This window comes from Siniperca chuatsi, linkage group LG23 (assembly GCF_020085105.1).
Source record: "Siniperca chuatsi isolate FFG_IHB_CAS linkage group LG23, ASM2008510v1, whole genome shotgun sequence".
NCBI classification, from domain to species: domain Eukaryota; kingdom Metazoa; phylum Chordata; class Actinopteri; order Centrarchiformes; family Sinipercidae; genus Siniperca; species Siniperca chuatsi.
In genome coordinates this window covers 1,906,930-1,928,653 of record NC_058064.1, presented here as the reverse complement: position 1 = coordinate 1,928,653, position 21,724 = coordinate 1,906,930, and the positions used below count along the sequence as shown (strand labels likewise).

At 41.0% G+C, this 21,724-nt stretch overlaps 1 protein-coding gene across 3 annotated transcripts in view; it reads left to right on the top strand.

The window, feature by feature from the left end:
• ptprr (protein tyrosine phosphatase receptor type R) overlaps positions 1-21,724 on the top strand; it is a 44,095-nt gene that overhangs the window by 9,706 nt on the left and 12,665 nt on the right. For all 3 annotated transcript variants that reach the window (XR_006376741.1, XR_006376742.1, XM_044185381.1), the window contains exons 3-9: positions 10,715-10,828; positions 10,910-11,059; positions 12,686-12,793; positions 14,614-14,736; positions 14,824-14,945; positions 15,024-15,158; positions 20,734-20,923. Coding sequence is in view for 1 of the 3 variants with exons in the window: in XM_044185381.1 (XP_044041316.1) it covers positions 10,715-10,828; positions 10,910-11,059; positions 12,686-12,793; positions 14,614-14,736; positions 14,824-14,945; positions 15,024-15,158; positions 20,734-20,923 (942 nt within the window). In the remaining 2 variants the exon portion in view is untranslated. The remainder of the gene's footprint in view (positions 1-10,714; positions 10,829-10,909; positions 11,060-12,685; positions 12,794-14,613; positions 14,737-14,823; positions 14,946-15,023; positions 15,159-20,733; positions 20,924-21,724) is intronic.

The window sequence follows — 21,724 nt, the reverse complement described above, 5'->3', positions numbered from 1 at the left end:
CATAACCCTATTGTGTTAATTGACTTCCTGTGTGTGTGGTCACATGACCTGTCCCTGCAGGCTGCTGCCGTTCCATCACATCACTATGACAACCACCACGTCACTAACGGATGGAGAGAAAAAAGATGGAGGTTATATGTACAGAAAAATACATATAAAATACACACTTTATGTTTGTGCAGAATTTATAAATATAATATTAATACCTGCAGGTTTCACTAAGTCGTGTCCAACATCTATTTCTGAAAAGGATCAATTAACACATTTAGTTAATTGACTGGTATTTGAAGGAGATGCTGATACAGTATAACGCATGATTCAGTCAAGACAGTTTGTGTTCAAACTTTTATGAATACGACAAATTTGATAAACGTTACTGATAAGAGCTGAAGATAGAAAATAAACTGGCAACTATTTTGGTAATTGATTTATTGTTTAAGTGAGTTTCAAGTTTCAATGCCAAACACTAACTAGTTCCTGCTTCTTAATTGTGATGATTTGCTGCTTTTCTTCATCTTTTATGATTTTAAATTTAATTTAACCTGCGACTAATTATTTTCATTATTGGTTAATCTGTCGATTTTATTTTCTTAATTAATCGATTACATTTTTTTGCTTTATTAAATGTCACAAAATAGTGAAAATCTGTTTCTCCGAGCCCGTGTGATGGTGACGTCTTCAAAACAGTCCAAAACCAAAAGATTTCAGTGATATAAAACAGAGACGAGGAGCAAGTCCTCACGTTTCAGATGTTGCAACCAGAGATTTGCTTAAAAAGTCATTTGTATTGATCAATCGACTAATCGTTGTATCTGTGTGTTTTGGACTGGTGGTCAGACAAAACAACACTTTGGGTTTTAGAAAATTGTGATGTTTTTTATTTTTTTTTCCTATTTTCTGACATTTTCTAGACCAAATTATAAATGTATTAATCAGGAACATCATCAGCACATTACTCTTTGGAAAACTATCATGAGTTGCCGCCCTATTACTGATTGGATTATTTTTCTATTTTACAAAATAGACTCCAAGCTAATGTTACATATTATCTATAATTTCTTGGTATATTTCCAGTCAGTCTTTGACCATAACAGAAGAAAATGTGTTTACATGCGAGAGAGGCTGTGTAAGTCCCAGATGGTACCCAGCCACATCTCTGCATCACACCACATGCCTGCAAGACACTACTGTGTGTGTCGTGTTCTTATATCCGGTGGGGACTGTAACCTGAATGCACACTAACCCACGGGGACTTGTGTCACCGTGGGGACAAAAGTTGAGGTCCTCATGGGTAGAGACGGCTTTCTGAGGGTTAAGACTTTGGTTTTAGGGTTCAGGTTACAATTAGGTGAAGGTGGGGGGGTTAAGGTTAGACACTTACTTGTGACGGTTAGGGTGAGGGGCTAGGGAAGGCGTTATGCCGATGACTGTCACCATGGGAATAGTGAAAGTGTGTATGTGGCCTTTACTCCCCTGTCAGATTCTCACAGCACGTGCAAGCTGGTTGTCTCACACACACACACACACACACACACACACACACACACACACACACACACACACACACACACACACACACACACACTCTGCTGTAGTCAAGTGTGTGTGTGTGTGTGTGTGTTAGAATGAGGTTGTTTGTTCAAGCATGAAAAGCTGAATGTGTGTTGTTGGTGAAGCTGAATTTGGATTCTGTGCTTTGAGATGTTGATGAGAAGGTGGAGTTGCAGCCTCATCGTTGTAGAGGTCGGCGTGTGTTGGCGACTCAGGATGCTGTCTTGTCAGGCTCCTTCTAGTGACGGGAAGTTCGGCTCTTTTCAGAGAGCCGGCTCTTTCGACTCCTGAACGACTCTTAATTTAGGATTTTTTTGTAGGCCTTTATTTTACCGTAACTTTGCAAAAATCAATGGTTTGTGTGTTGAAAACCCTTTCATGTGCAGTGTTTTTATGAGAATCCTTATAATTGCCTAATTTTGTGAATTTATTCTGTAACCCTAACCCTAACAGTGGAGCGCCGCTCCACTTCTCAGCACCCCCCTCTCTGTTTTTACATAATGGTATGATCCCATATCCTCACATCTGATTGGCCGCGATGCCATTGCTGACCAATCAAAACAAAGTTCTGCCTTGAGCAGAGCTCAGGCTGAGCACTGAGGTGAGCAGCGAGCCGGCTCTTCTGATTCACTACAAAGCATCGGCTCTCGGAGCCGCATCTTTTGCACATGACACATCACTAGCTCCTTCACCAGAGACAAATACAGTTTATTGAAAAGGGCTGGGAAAAACTGAGCCGTGAGTGTGCGAATGTTTTTTTCACTGCGCTGCACTGCGAGATAAAAGAAAAAGTATTAACGTAGGTGACGTGTTGAAGGTGTGCCGGTACTTACAAACCGCCATCTGCAACTCTGCACCTACCAGCTCGCTGCAATATTTTAGAGTTAAACAAATAGTGCAGAATATGCCCTTTTCTTGTTGAGCACCGCGAACGCTAACGGAAGCTTGACACTAAAAGCCTCCCGCTGGTTCACTGGTGCATCAGCAGTAAGTCCACCGATTTTACATCCCAGCATGTGTTTCCAGGTGTTGGAGACTACACTTATATGTGAAACAAGTCGTATAAAGCCTTTAGTGTCTCAGCTGTGTGAAGTCTGATAAATGTCCTCAAGTGATGTCACTTGAGTCGGCGTCGGTCGGGGCTGAAGACTAAAAGTTTGAAAGTGAAACAAACGTGTTGGTGTGGAGTTAGAAAGCAGTGAGCTCACCAGACCTCAGTAGCTGCTCGTCTCTGCCGCAGGCTCCAGGCTACATTAGCCGCTGCTAGCATAACGCACCCCAATCTCTGACTGAACTGTAGGCGGTTGTGTTGCATTGTGGGTAATGTAGGAAGAAGAATGTGTGGAATAAAAAAGACGACATCTCTGTGCGTCAGACACAGTAAAACAGTGAGTGAAACTAAACTTCAAACTACAGATATCCAGTTAGAAGCTACAAAGTGATGAACAGAGACTTTTCAAACTAACCTGTGCTTATGGAAATGTGGCAGAACTGCTCAAAGGTGAGGGACAGGCAAATGGTGACTCACTAAAACCCTTGCGATTGGTTCAGAAAGACAAAGATTGTTCATCTTGGGGGCGGGGTTAATGGGGTGTTGAAGACACATTAAGTGCAATGGAAGTAAAGAGTGGAACTTTTAGGTCAGCACCTGGAAAAGCCATTTGCTTTTGGGCTAAGAACCTGCAAGGCAAAGCATAGGGTACAGTGTCTGCCAGGCAAGCATTGGGTAGATTGAGGCACTGAAAAACTCAGCAGACAACAAATCAGGGGAAAAATAAAGCAGTTACAGGCAGACAAACTGATCAGCAGGTTTTGATCTTTAATTTAAAGCGATCTGATTGGCTGCTTAGCCTGCAAATCTGTGGAGTTTTTTTTTTTTGTGAAAGAAACTACGAAAGCAAATCTTTAAACATGCAGAATCAAATCACAGCAGGCTTCACTGTTCACTGTGTGCAAGTTCAAATCTCAGCCTACACCCATGAGAGTGCTGAAGACCTGTGTGTGTGTGTGTGTGTGTGTGTGTGTGTGTCAAACTGTTAAATAATTCATGTCAGCAGTGTGTGTTACGTCTGCTAGTGGAGGGAACTTTGACGCCACTTCAAACCCACAGAGAGAAACATGATTCATCCAGGACTCTGTGTTACGACTGCAGTTTTATCAGTTTTCTGAATAAAACACACATTTTACCTAAATGTGCAGTTATAAAGACGGTCTACGTGGCAACCAGTACCTCCCCCAAAGTGCTTTTTGATCGTTTTGCAACATATTTATGTTCAGATTATGCTGTAATGCTGACATTAGTGATATTAGTGTTGATTAATTTAGTAAACTATTCCACACTCAGCCGTTAAAAATATGAAATCAGTAAGAATAAGAACGTCTAATGTCAGATTACAGATTTCTAAGCCTGTTCTGCTCTGAACTGCAGGAATTTTTTCTCAAAGGAACCAACACAAGCGTGAATAATCTAACCTCTCGTCAACCCACACATTCAGCTGTGTGTGTGTGTGTGTGTGTGTGTGATCTCATTAAGCTGGATGTTGCACGTGGCGCTCACGTTTTTCCCGTCAGCGCTCTAAAGTGGAGCTGCACAGCTAACACGCTGCAAAAATGACTCTCTTTCAATGATTTCATTATTCAGGCTGATTCAATAAAATATTCCATGGAAATATAGATCTGTACGGTGTCAGCCAATCACATCGTCTCATGACATTCGCATTAGAGTTAATTATTCTCAGGAAATAGTAAAAGAAAAACTTGTTGTTATTTTTGAATAATGTTGTGATGGTAACAGCTCAGAAAACAAGCAGTAAAAATCAATCTAACCTGTACGGTGGTGATATTATAGTGCGTGTGATTTAAAGACCTTATGAAGTTAAAATGAGCGTAAAAATACAATGTGAAACCTACAGACAGAAAGAAACAGTATATGACAAAAAAAAGGAGGACTTTCCGCAGATATATTTATCTCCAATCCGCTTAGAAACCAGAGAAAAAAGACTGTGCAGAACCTGCCTGAGAATCCTGCTGTTTTTAAGTTTCCTTCAGTACCACAGTGATCCAGTGACAGCTGTCTGTCCGTCCATTTAAATTCACTTCCCTAATTTGCAACTTCGAACTGTCCAAAATTCGGCTTTATTTAAAAAAAAAAATCTATATTTTAAAACAAACAAACAAATAAAAATGTTAATATTTTTTTATATTACAAATGTTTAGTGTGATTTGATTTTTAGAGCTGCTTCTAACGATTATTTTCATTATCGGTCAATCTGCAGATTATTTTCTGATTTGATTCATCGTTTAATTTATGAAATATTAAAACATTGTGGAAAAACTGACATTCACAGTTTCTCAGAGGCCACAGTGACGTCTTCAGTTTGCTTGTTTTGTCCGACTTACTGTCGAAAACCTTTTAAAATATTCAATTGACTGTCATATATGACAAAGAAAAACAGTCTGGGACCAGAAAATTACTGAAACAATTTAACCGATTTATCAAAATAGTTGCAACTAATCGATTAATTGACTAATCATCGGCGCTCTTATTTATGTTCAACATTTGAATTCTTCCAGTTTCATCCCTTATTTTTATTTTCATGCCTTATTTTTGTTGATTGGAAAAATATAATGGAAATGACCAATTCATTCTTTATTTTTTCCTTCTCTTCGCTCCTCCCCGCCTTGTAAACCACATCCACGACTTCACCCCCTCCCCTTTCTGATATCTGATTGGTCCAAATTGGATTCCCCCCTACTGCCCCGAGGGCTGTCAGCTAATTAGAGGTTATTACTGTGTGTGTGTGTGTGTCGGACAGAAATAGCACCTGATCCTGACAGGAAGCGCAGCAGGATAATGGCATTACCTGGACAACAACCAATCGGGTGGCGGGTTGAGCTCTGTCCCCCTCTAAGCCAATCAGAGATCACAGAATGACTACATTAGGAAATGGAGCGAAAAGTCCCTGAGCTCTGACTGACAGGCAGGCAGGCAGCGTCTCTCTGTATCTGTGTTCATTGAGTGAAAAGCTTCCTGTGAATGACGGGGAGATCAACAGTGTTTACATGTTTACTTGGTAAGGTTGTTTAGTTGCTGTTATTTAGAGTTTTTGTTTTCAGGTTATTCAGGTTTTCTTATTTATCGGCCGTAGTTGTTTACCTGTTTGTTTTTTATTCTTTTGTCAAATTGATTCTTTAATTGTTTTTCTTTGCTTGTCAGTTTGTTTAACTGTTTAAATGTCAGTTGCTGAATTGATAGTTGTTTGGCTCAGTTGTCGGGTTGTTCGCTTAAACTGATTTTTAGTTGTTTAGTGGTTAACTGCAGGTTATTATAGCTGAAACTATTACCCAATTATTTTACAGAAAATTAATCTGCAACAATTTTGATAATTGATTAAACATTTGAGACACGGAATAGAAAAATATGAACTGTTTCCAGCTTTTCAAATGTGAGAATTTTCAGGTTTTTTTGGTTTTCTTTGACAGTAAATTGAATATTTTGAGTTTTGGACTTTTGGGCGGACAAAAAAAAGAATTTGAAGACGTCAACTTGGTTCTCTGGGCGTTTTTCACAATTTTCTGACACTTTAGAGACAAAACAATTTGACCCATTTAATCTAGAAAACAATCGAAATATTAATCAATAATGAAAATAATTGTTATTTGCATCCCATACTGCAGGTGTCTGGTTATTTTATTTGGCTTTTGTTTGTTGGTTCAGCAGTATTTTATTTCCGAGAGAAAAATAAGAGTTTGTTTAACAGAACAAACTGTAACCAGAGACAGACTGATAATAACATCAGCTGTGTGTGTGTGTGTGTGTTGTCTGGCTGTGGTTATTGTTCCTGATATTGAATTAAGTGGCAAAAGAACATGTTGTTTTCACACACACACACACACACACACACACACACACACACACACACAGTGCTGTTGTTAGAGCAGCAGCAGTCGGTGGGTTTGAAGCTGATGGACGGAGACTTGCAGAGGTCAGACTTCTTCTTGTTTGTTTTTATTTAAAGGAACAATCTGATATTTTGGGAACTGGTCTTGTTTTTCGTCACAGTTCGACAAGATAATCAATATTAGTTCAATCTCTGTGTGTCCCGTTCAGAGAGAGATTCAGGCCGTGTTTAGCCTAGCTTAGCTCAAAGACTGGAAGCAGGGGAAAACTGCTAGCGTAGAGAAATAACACACCTGCCGGCACTTTACCTGTACATGTTGTATCTTGTTAGCTAACAAGCTAGTCAGCAGTCCATCCTGTAGCCAGCTGGGTTATTAGTTCAAGACTGCAACTCATGATTATTTTCATTATTGATTTAATCTGGCGATTTTTTTATTTTGATGAATTGTTTTGTCTTGGAAATTTCATGAAATATTGAAAAATGTCCATCACATGTTTTACATGTCCTCAGTGATTTCTTCAAATGTCTCGTTTTGTCCGACCAACAGTCCAAAACCAAAAGATATTCACTTTATAGTGAGATAAAACAAAGAAAAATCCTCACACTGGAGAAGCTTGAACCAGAGAAGGTTTGGCAAATTAATAATCGATTCTCAAAATAGTTGCTGATATTTTTTTCTGGCCACCGAGTAATCGACTAATCATTGCAGCTCTTGTAGAGTTCGGACAGAGCTCGAACCTGGCAGACCCCACTGTGAGGACAGCAGGTTGATGCAGCAGCTGTGTGTAAGTTTATTAGTTTAGTGTAAGTTATTTTAAAGAGCGGCCCACAGGGCAGTTTGTTTATTCGCCCCAAACAGCCAATGTACCGACTGTACAGCTGTTAGCTTTAGCTCTTAGTTAGCTAACAATGTGCACACAGACTGTATGAAAAGACAAACCGTCAAATTGTGCCATCTTGAGTGAATTTCCTTCTCTTCGTGCACGCTTACATCTTTCCATTGACTTTTTACGCAGTTGTGCCATGTCTAAAAATTGCTTCGTGTGTTCTCTGAACAAGTCTTTAAGCCGGATTTACGGTCGACGCAAAGTTTCCTGCTGTAGAAACCTACGGCGTAGATTTTGACTTATAGTTCAGCGTCTGATTTCACCTGCTGATATCGCCAACACAAGACGGATTTATCGCACGTGATCCGGTTGTAACTGTGTTTACATTCTTTCATTCACTTTGGCATCGTCGGACTAATTCGCAAATGCATATTAGTCTGAAACCTCTCAGTTAATTATTATTTTTTTATGTCCAAGGAGCGTTATCAACGGGCGCAGACCAAACTGCCTCTGGACGCAACTGGAAAGACCTACAGCCAATCAGAGCAACGAAACCTGCTGAGCGACACGTGGAAGTTGGGGCGGTGCTTGGTCCATTTTCAAGCAGGAAAAAAAAATGGCAGCCTGGTCACAAACCTTCTTAAATTCCAGCTAAACAGTACAGTAAAATGTGTTTCTGAAAACATTTGAGGCGGGAAATACGCTGATCATATTTGATCAGCGCTGCCTAGTTTGCCAGTTTGCTCTCGTGAACCTTGCGTTGAACTGTATCAACCAAATCCTTCTGAACGGGGGAGGGGCCAGAGTGACGGTGGAAAGTCCGCCTTGTTTCACAGGAGACCGCTCCGTGCAGTCGCTGTGTTTATGTTGCTTTAGTCACTGTGATAGCGAGCGGGCGTCGTCGGGAGCAGAAGGTTAGCAGCGGCGAGGTCTTTGTTAGATGTTTGTTACTGAAAATCAGAAGATAACTGACTCTTCTTTCCACTTTCATGTTGTCTTTCAACAATCTCCACTGGCAACAGAAACTTGTAGGAGAAAACACAAGCAGCTGACCAATCGCAGTTCTCGCTGTAGCTGCTGTCGCCCCGACGAGAGGAGACGCAGCCTCGTGGTGTGACCCCTTAACACAGAGGTATAAAGGAAGTTTTGACTGAGATGAGAGGCTTACAAACTGGGGAAGGCAAAGACGTTTTTCAGCCTGGGGGAGGGAAAGGGGTCTGTGGTCTGTGTGTCTTAGCAACATCAGCAACACAAACCAATCAACTCTCTGTGTGTGTGTGTGTGTGTGTGTGTTCATAAGCCCTCAGGGTCGTCTTCCAAAGATGTGTTTCCTGTTTTTTTTGCGACGCACACACACTGATTACAGTCATTAGTGTGTGTGTGTGTGTGTGTGTGTGTGTGTGTCTGTCTCCCACTTTTGCTGAAAGCTGAGAGACTGCTGGGAAAACCAGAGGAGCCAAACACAAGGGGGAGAGTCTGGTGGGTGAAGAGAGATGGATTGTAGCGGAGAGAGAGAGAGAGAGAGAGAGAGATAAAATAACGCAGCAGGAGACGCAGAGATGGTGTTATGATTCGATCTGTTTGGCGAGGAGGCTGCAGAACAAAATCACTGCAGACTGTAGAAATCATCCACGGCCATGTTGGTTTCTATAAGGACGGACAGAGCGAACGACGTACGGTGGATTTAAATATTCTTAGAGCCGCACAAGTAAATTAAATAAACTGAACTTTATTTACAGCAAATCTGGCCATTTTGATATCTTGCTCTGGACCATAATACTGAATGGACAACCAGAGCGTGCCATGAAATCAACCAGATAGGGTTAAAATATATCTTAACTTCTATTTAACCCATTTGTAGTTTTTAGGCTTGAGTTTGAACTGTTCAGACAGACGTCAGCACTGCGTCAAATAACGCAGTCTTTATTGTCCCCGCACAGAAACAAACGAAATGTACACTTGGTCGCCCATACATCCATGGCCCTTTCTGTCAGACTGCAGCAGAGCATTTTGGGGGCACGTATCTGGTTGTTGGCCAGTCAGTCGCCATGATACCTGTCTCGTAGTGTTACAACATGCTGTGCGGTGTTTTGGCATCTGAAAAACCTCCAATCTGATGTTACTCAAACTGGACTTCCTGGATTTTATTTCATCGTCTCACTGGTACCTGAGACATTACGCCTCCACCAGCGCAGCCCCTTGTGTTTTGTATTTGATGCAGTGCTGTCACATTTTGGCTTAAAAGTTGAGAACGGAAGTTAGTGCACATTAGAAGCTACTAAATGGAGCTTGTTGGAGATTTAGTCAACTAGTGTTTCCGAGGTGAAGAATGAACTTTTAAGTCTTAACTTTTAAGCCATCATGGACACATTTGATCTGCATTTCAGTGACAAACCTGCTGAGGAAGATTGTGTGACGGGATCGAAAGATCCAGAACAGCTATTAATGCCCTTTACAGAGGAGACGGAGAAAATAAACCACTTCTGCTCCCTGGTGCCGGAGTAAATATCGTTTCATTCTCCTTTGCACAAGCGTGCTCTTGAATGACGATAAACAATCTTGATTTTTGAATTCCAGGCAAAAGTTTTTCTGAGTCTTCACCAACAGAAACACCGGAAATCTTCAGTGTGCAATCTTCTCAGTTCAGTGTTGGAATATTTGCATCTTTAGTTGCTCGCAGGAGAATACTGCTTCAGTGGAAATCACAGACTCCACGTTCGTGTAATTCCTGAAACTTTAAATCCTCGGCTTAGTTCTGCTCCCGTGTTCTCCTTTTTTTTTTATAGACATCTGACAAAATCTGAGAGACGAGTTATTTAAAGTTAAAAATGATACAGTACAGAACATTTGTGTGTTTACCTACTTTTCTTGAATTCTTTTCATGTTGGATAAAGCTGTACTCTTGGAGTACTGTGCATTAGTGAAGGGATAGTGGGGTATGTTAAAAATGTAAAGATGAGAAATTGTTGAAATGTGAATCTTTCACCACTTTGTACACATTTTGTATTTTGTAAAAAAACAAAACAAAACAAACCCCAAACAGGCTATACTTTGTCGCATCATCACAATATCTGCTTCCAGAATGAGCACAAGTGCGTTTCCATCCTGAGTGGAAACGCTGGAAATGCGAAAAAGTGAGTTGAAATGTGTCAGAAGGGTTTTCCGTCTTGTCTGAGACAAGAGCTGAAGAGCTGAAAACATCAGATCTGTGTGGAGCGATGAGGAGGCTGTAATCTTCCTCGCATACATTTTTATTTTTTTTTAATGGCATCATCTTGTCGTCTTCTGCGATGGTTTAATGGCAGCGACTAGAGAATTAGACCCACGAGCTGTTTACCTCCATCAGCCAATGAACTTGTATATATTCTCTCTCTCTCTCTCTCTCTCTCTCTCTCTCTCTCTCTCTCTCTCTCTCTCTCTCTCTCTCTCTCTCAGTACCTGGCTGTAGACGTGAGGAGGCTGAACGTCAGTCTTCTTCGGTGGTTTCGGGAAGGTGTAGCGGCGGCGCTGGGCGTTCCTGCAGGACACGTGCACATCAACCGGCTGAATGTAAGACACACACCATTCAAGCATTACACTCCACTGATTGATTGATTTATCGATTGACTGACTGATGGACGGCTCTTACAGGAGAAGAAGAATGGCATCGAGCTCTTCGTGTCCTCTGATAGGCTGGGGATCTCTGAGCCCCGCCCCGCTGAAGAGGTCATCCAATCACTGAACGTCAGGGTCCTTCACCACCACCTGGGACACTTCGGCATCACAGAAGTCTCAACTGAGGTGTGTGTGTGTGTGTGTTTGAAAACTGTTAGTGTGCCTGCTGCTCGGTCTCCTAGGTAACCGCGGCTCGTTAAGCAGCCTCGTTAGTCCCCGTGGAGACGGACGGAGAGGATGGATTGGGATTATTAGAGAGCAGAGTGCTGCTGCTAAAAGTTTAATGGAAGTATTAAAGTCCCATCGATCAGCCTGAGGAAGAACAGCTTTATAGATTATATTAATATTATTACTCCCAGCAATGAGAAATGTGACAGCTCGTCTGTAATAATATTACAGTAACAAATCAGAAACTCCCTGTAAGTATCAGTGAGGAGCAGACAGAACAAAACAGGCTTCTCTGCCTGCTTTAAAGGAATACTCCACCAAAAATCTGCACCTGTCACTCCAGTCATCGCAAACAACTCGCTAAAGATGCTGCTTCTGAGCCGTTTTCAGGAATAAGTTATGAATGTATGACACACGCTGTCAACTATGCAAATATTTTGATAAATGCACTGTACTGTATGCACTGTATAGCGCCTTTTCTAGTCTTCCGACCACTCAAAGCACTTTTGCACCCCATTCACTCACTGATGGCAGGTGCCAACTGCTCATCAGTACAAAGAAACGGACCTGCTCTACCTCTAAGTCACAACCGCCCCTAAATGATCGATTAACTGTCAATAAAAGTCAATTTTCAAGCAGAATTGATGCCTAATATTTGGAGTTTGCACCTTCTCTAATGTAAAGATTTGTCACTTTTCCAGCCTTACATTTTAGTAAATTGATTATTTTGGAGAGTTGGTTGAAACAAACGAAGCTATTTGAAGACATCGCTTTGGGCCCTGTGTAATTATGATGCTCATCTTTCACTATTTTCTGATGTTTGACAGAACAAACAACTTATCAATTAATAGAGAAAATGATCGGCAGATAAATCGATAATGAAAATAACCATTAGTTGCAACCCAACCTCTGACTGCTGCTTATTTTGTTACCCCATCACGCTGAATACAAGTCATGAATACCCAGCATGAATATGATCCAAACTGGGATACGACTAATAACTGGGATACTGTTTTCTAAGCGTGTTTCCAATTACTGTCAGGATCACAACATTACATAATCACTACAATTTTTTAATTTAGCGGGTCTTTACTTAAACTACAGATATAAATGAGCTGCAGTTCAGTTAACTCGGACCTGGTGGCGACTGTTTTGATGCACGTCTGGAAAATAAAGCGTTCTCTGCTGCTGAAAATTGGTTTTTGTAACTGCAAGCGTTTATTTATCCTGTATGTTTGAGAAAATGTTAGTCTGATGTCCGCTCAACGAAAAGATCAGTGATTGAGTTATTAAAAGTCAATGTGGGAGATTTATGGTACGACTTTTTAAACTCCTTTGAGTGGAACGTTTCTGTAAACAGATATATATATTGATAGTCAATAACAGGCCTACTTAAGATGGCTTCTTCAATCATTTCGCACTGGACTGGAGCTGCTATGAGCCAGTAAAAATCAGGAAAAACGAGCAGGAAACAGAAAGTTAGAAAGTCTTGTGAAAAATGACAAGTTGTTCCAGCGCCGCTCTTTTCGGTGCTGAGTGGAGAGCGCCTGCAAAGCATTTACCCAAATTTGTTCTCTCCCGTAGAAGAACGTCCTGCAGGGCGAGCAGAGGGATCACGTGTGGACCAGAGAAGGCTTTTACGCCGTCGTCCTCTTCTTCACCATCTTCATCATCGTCGTCACCTGCTTGATGGTAAAATACAGTATCACACATACACACACGTTTGTACTGCTAAACTTGTGGGGACCCCTGCCAAACCTTAACCCTAAAATCAAACCTCAAACAGACCCTTAAAGACCTCACTTTGGAGGTGCAGAACTCAAACTGGTCCTCACAAAGATAGAAGTGAAAGAGCACACACACAGATAAGCATAATCGCTGACATCATGCAACACGTTGCTAAACCCCGGCTGCTCTGATTGGCTGAGACAGCCGACCGCCGTTAGCCAATTTGTGGCCACGGTCAAAGGTCACTGTGTCCTGGCCTTCAGACACACACACACACACACACACACATACACACAAATAATCAAAGAGAATCAATTAAATAGATATAAAAAGGAAAAAAAATATAATAAAGAGAAAAGGAAAGAAAAAATAAATTAAGAGATGGGGAAATAAAATTAAAGACATAGAAAACTAGTAATGAATAAATACATTTATGGAAGACAATGTAATGTAAATTGAGTTTATTATTATTAATATAATAATAATAATAATAATAATAATAATAATAATAATAATAATAATCTCCCCCCAGTCTGGTGTTTTATGTTTTCCTCTGTCAGTTGCAGGGTGACATTTAATCCACACGAGGGAGCACTTGCACAGAGAAACCTGTTCATATATATTATGTCCTGTCTCTCAGACCGGAGCTGCTGGATGAAACTGAGCTACTTACTGCTTAATAAATCTGAATGTGACATATTTTAATCCTTCCTTTCTCTGCAGTTTTCTCTCCCCTCACAGTTTTGCTGTTTATCCTCTAATAATATCGAGGAAGCAGCTGGAAACTTTCAAGTAGACTCCAGACTTTGTTTTTCGATTATTCTTCTTTCTTCCCTTGTCTCTCTCAGATGTGTTCCTACTGATCTGGCTCCGGTTTGTGAAATCAGGTCAATGTATTCAGTGAATTTAGGAAAAACAACATTCAGGCGATTCCTGACTGACCATAAAACCACCATAAGATATTTAATCATGCTTGAGTTGTCAGGAGCAGATATTGTAGGAAAACAAATGAAATATATTGACAGTGGCCTTACAAACATTTCCTCATAATATAAATTCAAATATATATAATCTAGGCAGCTTTATGTTGTCTGCAAACAGTATTCGGTATTTCAAATTAATGTTTTATGAACATAATGTTTAGGAGACGGGGTTCAGTGTGAGCAGAATTACATGACGGCAATCATTATCAATTAATTTAAAGATAAAATCTGCCTTTTATTACAGTGTGGTACATATCAACAATATCTCGCACAGATCTTCCGTTAATGATTTACTCAAAACATCTCACAGCTCTACAAATACACTTTTAAATAGTTGGTGTTGTCCTTATCTTTGGGAGAAACTTGACTACAGGAAGCAGGAAAAAAGGAGGAATTTTTTATCTCACAACTCATTTATTGATCAAGTGAACTAAACATACAGCTGGGTTCGTTGGAACATTTTATTCAGTACCCGAGCTTCGGTACCAATACCAAAACAATACTTTTTTTTTTATATATGTCTTAATCTGAGGAATATAAAAATGTTTTAAATCCTTTTTTAATTTTTTTTAATTTAACAAAACGTGCCAAACTCCCCCAAAAATCAGTGTGAAATAAAGGACTTAAGAAAGGTTTTCTGATTTAAATAAGTTAAAAAATGAGTTTGGTCTGTACTCTGCCCTACAATGACAGGACCTGACTACTTCCTGGATTTCCATTTTCAGTCAGCATCACAGAGGTTTCATCAGTTCTTCATTTAAAGAGAAACTGTATTAATGAATTCTGTTTTCTGATCTCCAGGTTTTGTACCGACTTAAGGAGAAGGTTCAGGTTTCTGACAGACAGCTGAAAGCTCCGCCCCCTGACCTCCACCTGTCCCCAGCTGTCCCTCCAGACTCCACCCAGAGGTCAAAGGGCACCAAGGTCGGCACCGGACACCAGAACTGTTTCTGCCTACACATGTAAAATTACATATAAAGCATAGTAATGACTCGTCCTTTTGTTGTCCAGGTTGTGACGTCAGGAAGCATGGTACAAGCTGAGCTCCCTCCAACTGTAGCCACGCCTATTCCCCAGCAGCAGCCAATCGTAGCCTGCCACCGCCTCGCTCCTCCTGTCGTCCCTCTGCCCAGGTAAGTCAGCTGACGATGCATCTCAAAATTCCCCAAACGAAATATATTGAAATAAACCACGTCTGTTTCTTCTCCTAGCCACGCCCCCTTCCCCATTGTAAGCAGCGACGACCACGCCCCCCTGGCCAGCGTTGGCCCGGTGACGGCCAATAACGAGCTTAAGCCCTGCCCCTCCCCGTTCAGGATGAAACCTGCTGCAGGACTGCAAGAAAGGTAAGAAGACAGAAAGGTGACTTACTGACATGTTAGTGTGTTTGGACACAAAACAGACTAAAAGGCAACAACACGATTATTTTTTTTTAGTATTAAAAGAGACGTTAATGTAAAGTATCCACGTCTCCACTGAATACAAACAGCTGGCTGTCAGTAAAATCTAAACTCAAAGTTGTAATTCTTGTATAAACTGGCCAAAAGCTACAAAGAAAAACAATGTTGGTGAATGAAACGCACCTCAACAACAAACATTAGCTAGCTCACTTGTGATGCTAATGTGTAATCACACCTGGTTCAGCCTCTTTACATCGGCTCCCTGTTTGTTTTAGGATTGATTTTTAAGATCTTATTGATTACTTTTAAGGCTCTTCATGGCTCCAGACTATATTTTAGACCTTGTAATCCCTTATGAACCTTCACGTAGTTTGAGATCTTCGGGCAGGGGTCTCCTGTCTGTTCCTGAGTCCAGGATGGAAACTAAGGGGGACAGAGCTTTGGCCATCAGGGCCCCGAGGCTCTGGAACAACCTGCCCGAAGACATCAGGCTGTCTGAGTCAGAGTCTTCGTTTAAGTCTCGTCTCAAAACACATTTTTATCTGAAAGCAGATCCTGATTTTACCTGAACTGGCTGTTTATTGCTTTTCTGTATTTTATTTCATCATTCACTGCGGTGTTTTATTTCTCTTGTTATGAAGCACTTTGTACTTTGTTTTGATAAGTGCTCTATAAATAAAGTTTTATTATTATTCATTATTATTCATAAGTCAACACCAGTAAGGAAGTTTTACCCAGCTTTGAAATGCGGAAACCAATGTTCATTGAGGTTTAAAAGAAATGAAACAGAATGCAGAGCGCATGGTGGATGGGTGAGAGGGGTAGACGGAGTAAAGGGTCTTTCCAGGTCCACACAGTTCAGCACAGCAGATTGTTGGAGAGGGTGTTGAAACTGGGTCGGTTGCCGGAGGCTTCAGGTGTTCAGTAGAGACACCTGCTGGTCAAAACAATGAACTCTTATCAGAGGGGGGCGACTGTGGCTTAGTGGTAGAGCCACCCAATCGGAAGGTCGGCGGTTCAATCCCAGCTTCCCCCGGCCCACATGTCGAAGTGTCCTTGGGCAAGACACTGAACCCCAAATTGCTCCAGAGGGCCGGGCCTTCGGTGTGTGAATGTGATATGTAGTTGAAGCGCTTTGAGTAGTCAGAAAGACTAGAAAGGCGCTATATAAGTACAGTCCATTTATCATAGAAATACCTCTTCAGCTGTTGGATTCACGAGTTCTTACTTCCTCCTCACGATCAGCGCTATTGATCTGCATTATACCGGATCCTTCTGTTATAGTTTACTCATGGATCATGAGTGATTGTCTCAGCTGCCAGTTGGTCTGTTGCTATGAATGTTTTACCATTGTGAAACTTAATTATACAGTGGGTCATTGTCTGACTGTGTGTCGCAAATAGTTTAGTGTTTTTTTAATTTATTTTATGAACAGGCTTTTGACGGATATTATACTTGTGTAACTGACGAGAGGGCAGCGATTTATGAAATAATATCAGGGTAAAGGGTTCAGTGCTACTCACCAAAACACATTGTGTGTGTGTTCTTGAGCTCTAACAAACGCGTTGAATGCATTTCCTTCCTCATTTTTAAAGTATTTTAAATCCAACATTGTTTGCATCCACTTTTACTGGCTTGCAGTCTTCTTCTTCCCTGCCTTTGCTGGCACATTGCAGCATATTTTGGCTCGGAGTCGGGCCACGTCCAACTTATCTTTAGCCTAATCACGTCTGGTAGGGTCCTGTTGTATTGCTGTTGGTCTCAGGCCAGGTGTGTGTGTGATACCTGAGTGGAGGTGCAGGAAAAAACACATGTAGTGCGGCTCTTTACCATCATCATGCTGCTGCCGGTGTTGCTTATCTCTCTTGTGTTTGGGTCTCTTCAAGTCCACTACATTTTTGTATTGGATCTAGTTTCTCTCAGGTCTATTCGGACCAGGTCTCACTGTGTCCCTTTCATAAGGAGTCCCTCTCTTTTACAAATTAATGTAGGCCCGTTGGGTTCAGGTGAGTTTTCCACAGGTCTGTTTTGAATCCTGTGACCCGGGAAGACCTCAACCTGGCAGTGCGAAGTCCTGAATGTTCATGTGTAGAAAGCTAAAAATGTTAGCAGCCTTTGAGGGAACAGAGGAGCCACACAACAGTCAGCAAAGCTTGTAAACAACTGCTGATACACTGTGGTGATTATATGCAAAGAGCCAGAAAAATATCACTAACCTCTTTGAACCTGTAAAATTTCGTAACGTTTGGACGGAGACGCACTAAATGAGTGCTCAGATTGTCCACCGGGATTAGAAACGGAAGAACACAGTGTGTGTGTGTGTGTGTCCTCAGCTTAAAGTTCAGAAACATCAGCACTTAAGGGTTACACTCAGATAGTGAAGTAGGTTTCCTCCATAAAGGATGAATGCAGAGTACGTGTACGTGTCCTGAGGCTGGTGTTTATATGAAGGGAGGCGACTTCCTCTGTAACGTTTCTCCTCATGTCAGGAAAATGTACATTAGAACCCTAACCCTGTGACCACATGAACCCTAATGTTCCTAAGATTACAGTTAAACTGCCGGTTAAAGGACCGTTCCCATGTTTTTGCATGTTTTAACCAATTCCTATAAACCTTACATCACTTCTGGACAATTTTCCAAAGAAAACCGTCGGTTTTTAGACTGATTTCATACCAGGTTTCCAGTCAGCTAATGGCTGCAGTTGGTCCAGTCTCTTTCTTATGGTGTAGTCATGAACACTGACCTTAACTGAGGTGAGTGAGGCCTGCAGCTCTCTGGATGTTGTTGTGGGGTCTCTGACTGGCTGAAGAAGAACAAAATGGAGACTTTGGAGCGGCCTAGTCAAAGTCCTGACCTGAATCCTATTGAGATGCTGTGGCATGACCTTAAAAAGGCAGCTCATGCTCGAAAACCCTCCAATGAGGCTGAATTACAACAATTCTGCAAAGATGAGTGGGCCGAAACTCCTCCACAGCGCTGTAAAAGACTCAAGTTATCATAAACGCTTGGTTGCAGTTGTTGCTGCTAAGGGTGGAGCAACCAGTTATTAGGTTTAGGGGGCAATCACTTTTTCACACAGGGCCATGTAGGTTTGGATTTTGTTTTCCCTTAATAACAACCTTCATTTAAAAACTGCGTTTTGTGTTTACTTGTGTTATCTTTGACTAATATTTCAATTTGTTTGATGATCTGAAACATTTAAGTGTGACGAACATGCAAAAAAATAAGAAATCAGGAAGGGGGCAAACACTTTTTCACACCGCTGTATATCGTAGCTGGTTGTGTTACTGATAGCTTATTACTTCATTTACTTTTATGTCCTAAGGTGGTCACTGTATGTGAGGAGGGTTTCTTGTTGCTTTTGTTTTGTGTGAGCTCCCCAAACCAAATTCCTATCGTCTATGTTGAAATGGCAATAAAGTACTGAATCTAAATAAATGAGTGGAGAAACATAACGAATGCAGATGCTTCCATGCGCCTGCACGGCCTATCGTCCTCTGTGACGACGGGCCAGTTCACCTGGATTTAGGTTCAAGACGCCACGACGTTGTTTATAGACCAACATGTCAGACAGCGCTCTACATCAACATCATCAAAACACCAAATACTGTGTCTTTGGAAGAACGCTGTTCAGTAAATGTATTTGCGTCTAAAGTCACTGTTCAACATTTAATTTTACGTGAGTTTGAAAGCCACGTTTGGGTGTGAGAAACATGGATTTTGTTGGTTAAATAAGACTGACCTCAAAAACCAGTGGACTGTGTTTCTGTGCAGCAAGTGTTGCTTTAAGAGCTCTTTAACATTTGGCCGAAGTTCATTTTCCCTCTTAAGTAGTTTGAGAACTGGAAAAAAAAACATCTTTATCTGCGCCTCAGCTCAGAGTCGAGCACTTCAGTCTTTATCTGCTGCTCGTAGCTCTTCCGTTGATTTACCGTGCGTCCGCAGATTCAAACCTAGGAGGCCATTTTGTTCTGGTTACATCAGCGATCAGAGTGAGGGTGTGAAAGTGTGGAGAGCACGCCGTGTCTCTCAAGGTAAGAAAAGGAAGGAAGATTTCAGGCTGAGAGTGAGAACAGGATGTTTTTCTTGGTGTCTGTGTCTGTGTGTGTGTGTGTGTGTGTGTTGTCCACTCTGGATGGCAGCCAATCAGCAATCAGACGAATAGGAAGTAACACATCCTGAAGGGGAAGCCGGCCGACACGTAGCCAGACGAAGAGAGTCCACCCACACTCACCCCATCAAAGCACATCTTGTCTTTTCTTCTCCGTCTTCTTCTTCTGTTCTGACATCTTACTTTAACATTTCACTATTAACTCTCAAATCAGTTCAGCGGTTTTGCTCCTGGAGCAGGAATTTACCTGGAAGTCAGTGAAGAAATCAATTTCAGTTAGATGTTCTTAATCCACCTTTTTAATTAATCCTCTATATAAATGAACAAACAATCCTCTATATAAGTGCAACCATTTAATTTAAGTTGATTTAATTAGATTTAATTAAAAAAAAAAAGTCCCTTCACTTTTTAGGAATTTTACTGGGTTTCTTGCATGTTTCAGTGTCATGTAAAATGCCTTGTTTAATTAAGAAAATATATTTATTGTAAAATGTGCTCTGGATATCTACTTAAGCTAAGGCTGTCTGGTTAGTTAGAAAACAACTACAGTAGAAATCTTGTTACTTTGGAAGAAACACTTCAAACATTTCCATCATACACACTTTGCCTTTGCAGATAAAACCATCATTACTGAGAAAGTTGAAAGATAACACGAGATGGAAATTACCGTAACAGCTGCTTGAAAGGCTGAAACATCGTGGCTGCAGAAAGACTTGTCATCACTGTGGGAAAATAACAGAATTGCAAAGGAGTAGAAATGTGGTCACAGAGGGTTAGGCCTTCTGGAAGATACTTTAAGTCTTTTTTATCAGTTATTTCTTGTCTAATACATGTAATTCCTTAACGTGACATTTGAATGCAAAAAATACAAAATCAGGGAACAAGATAACATCCATGTTTGTTCTCAGTTGTCCAGTAAGGGTTTTCTCAGGACTTGTTTCACTTGAATGCCGACCATATTGTGAACTCGACAATCTCACAAGTTCAGTTTGAGGGCAGTGATTTAAAACGGCACCGCAGATTATTAGAGTGCCGTCAATGAAAGCTAGAAACTGTGTCACAGAGGTTTACGAATGAACCAGATTCGTGCTCACTTGCTGTGTAGCGCGTCCAGGCCGGAGACTGTCGAATGACTGTTCTGAATGTGCAGAGTGTGAATTTCCCCTCATGCTGGTTTTTATTAATTCTTTAGAAAACTTTCATGTCTGCAAAATCCAGATGATATTTTCCTGAACTTCAGCAGAGCAGTAACTGTCGAACATGTTTTTTTTATAAGTCACAGTCCACAAGTGAGTAAACTACAATAAAACACAGGAAGGAAGAGGAACTTTTTGGCCAGTCCAATTCTAATGTCATTTCTTCTTTTTCCTTCCCTTCATTTACTTCTTCGCCTTCCCGTCCCCTCCAGACGTGGCTCTAATGTCTCTCTGGTGTTGGACATGTCGGCTCTCGGCTCTGTGGAGCCCCTTAACGTTGCCGTGGTAACCCCCAGAGAGGCAGCCGCCAGGGAATATCTGTTGTACGCCGGCCGGCCATTGACACGACAGCAGCTCCGTGACATCGTCAACAACACGCACAAGCTGCACGCCGAGTTCGCTGTAAGTAGTTAAAAAGTTTTTGTGAGTAAAATCATTTCACATTCCTGTTTTTTAATTTAAATGTTGAGGCAGAATGGCTGAGAAACAAGACTGGGTTTTGATATGATACCATGTAATATATCCTGCTTTCCAAAATAGGGTTGAATACGAGGAGTTTAGTTTTCAGGATTTACCCAGAATTCTTGTCAGAATCTACTCCTGTTTCCTGAGAAAAATACCTGCGGGAACGCAGGATCTTTATTAGCGTTGTGATTGTGCGTCACATACAGAAAACTTATTGAATATACTGCAACAAAGACATCTTCACCAAACCTCAATAATGCTACCATTTAACTGACAAAAGCCAAACTATGAGTTTGAAATGCCTTAATTACGACCTTTCCACCTCAAATGGAGAAATTGTTGTACTATAAAAAACTATAAAACTGTAACAAATATGAAAGAATAACATGACAAAATGTGAATAAACACCATTTTATGATTAATTTTCTGCAGTTCTGTGTTTGAAATCATACTTCATGTATGCCAAGAAATGCCGTTTTTCCCCAGGAAGAATTAATTGTAAAATCCTGCGATTTTACAATAAATTCTGGATACTAGATTACTGATTGATAGGGCTGGATATCAAACTTCAATACGTTTTGAGCACTACAATGTGTCTGTAGTATTGGGCATTGTAAACTGTCAAGTACCTGAAGTTGGCATCAAATGCTTGCTCAGTTTCTTTGGCTTGTTTACGTATTATTTGAACAGGTTTTTCCTGATCTAAATAAGATTTTGTTTTGAGTTTGTTTGCCGTAT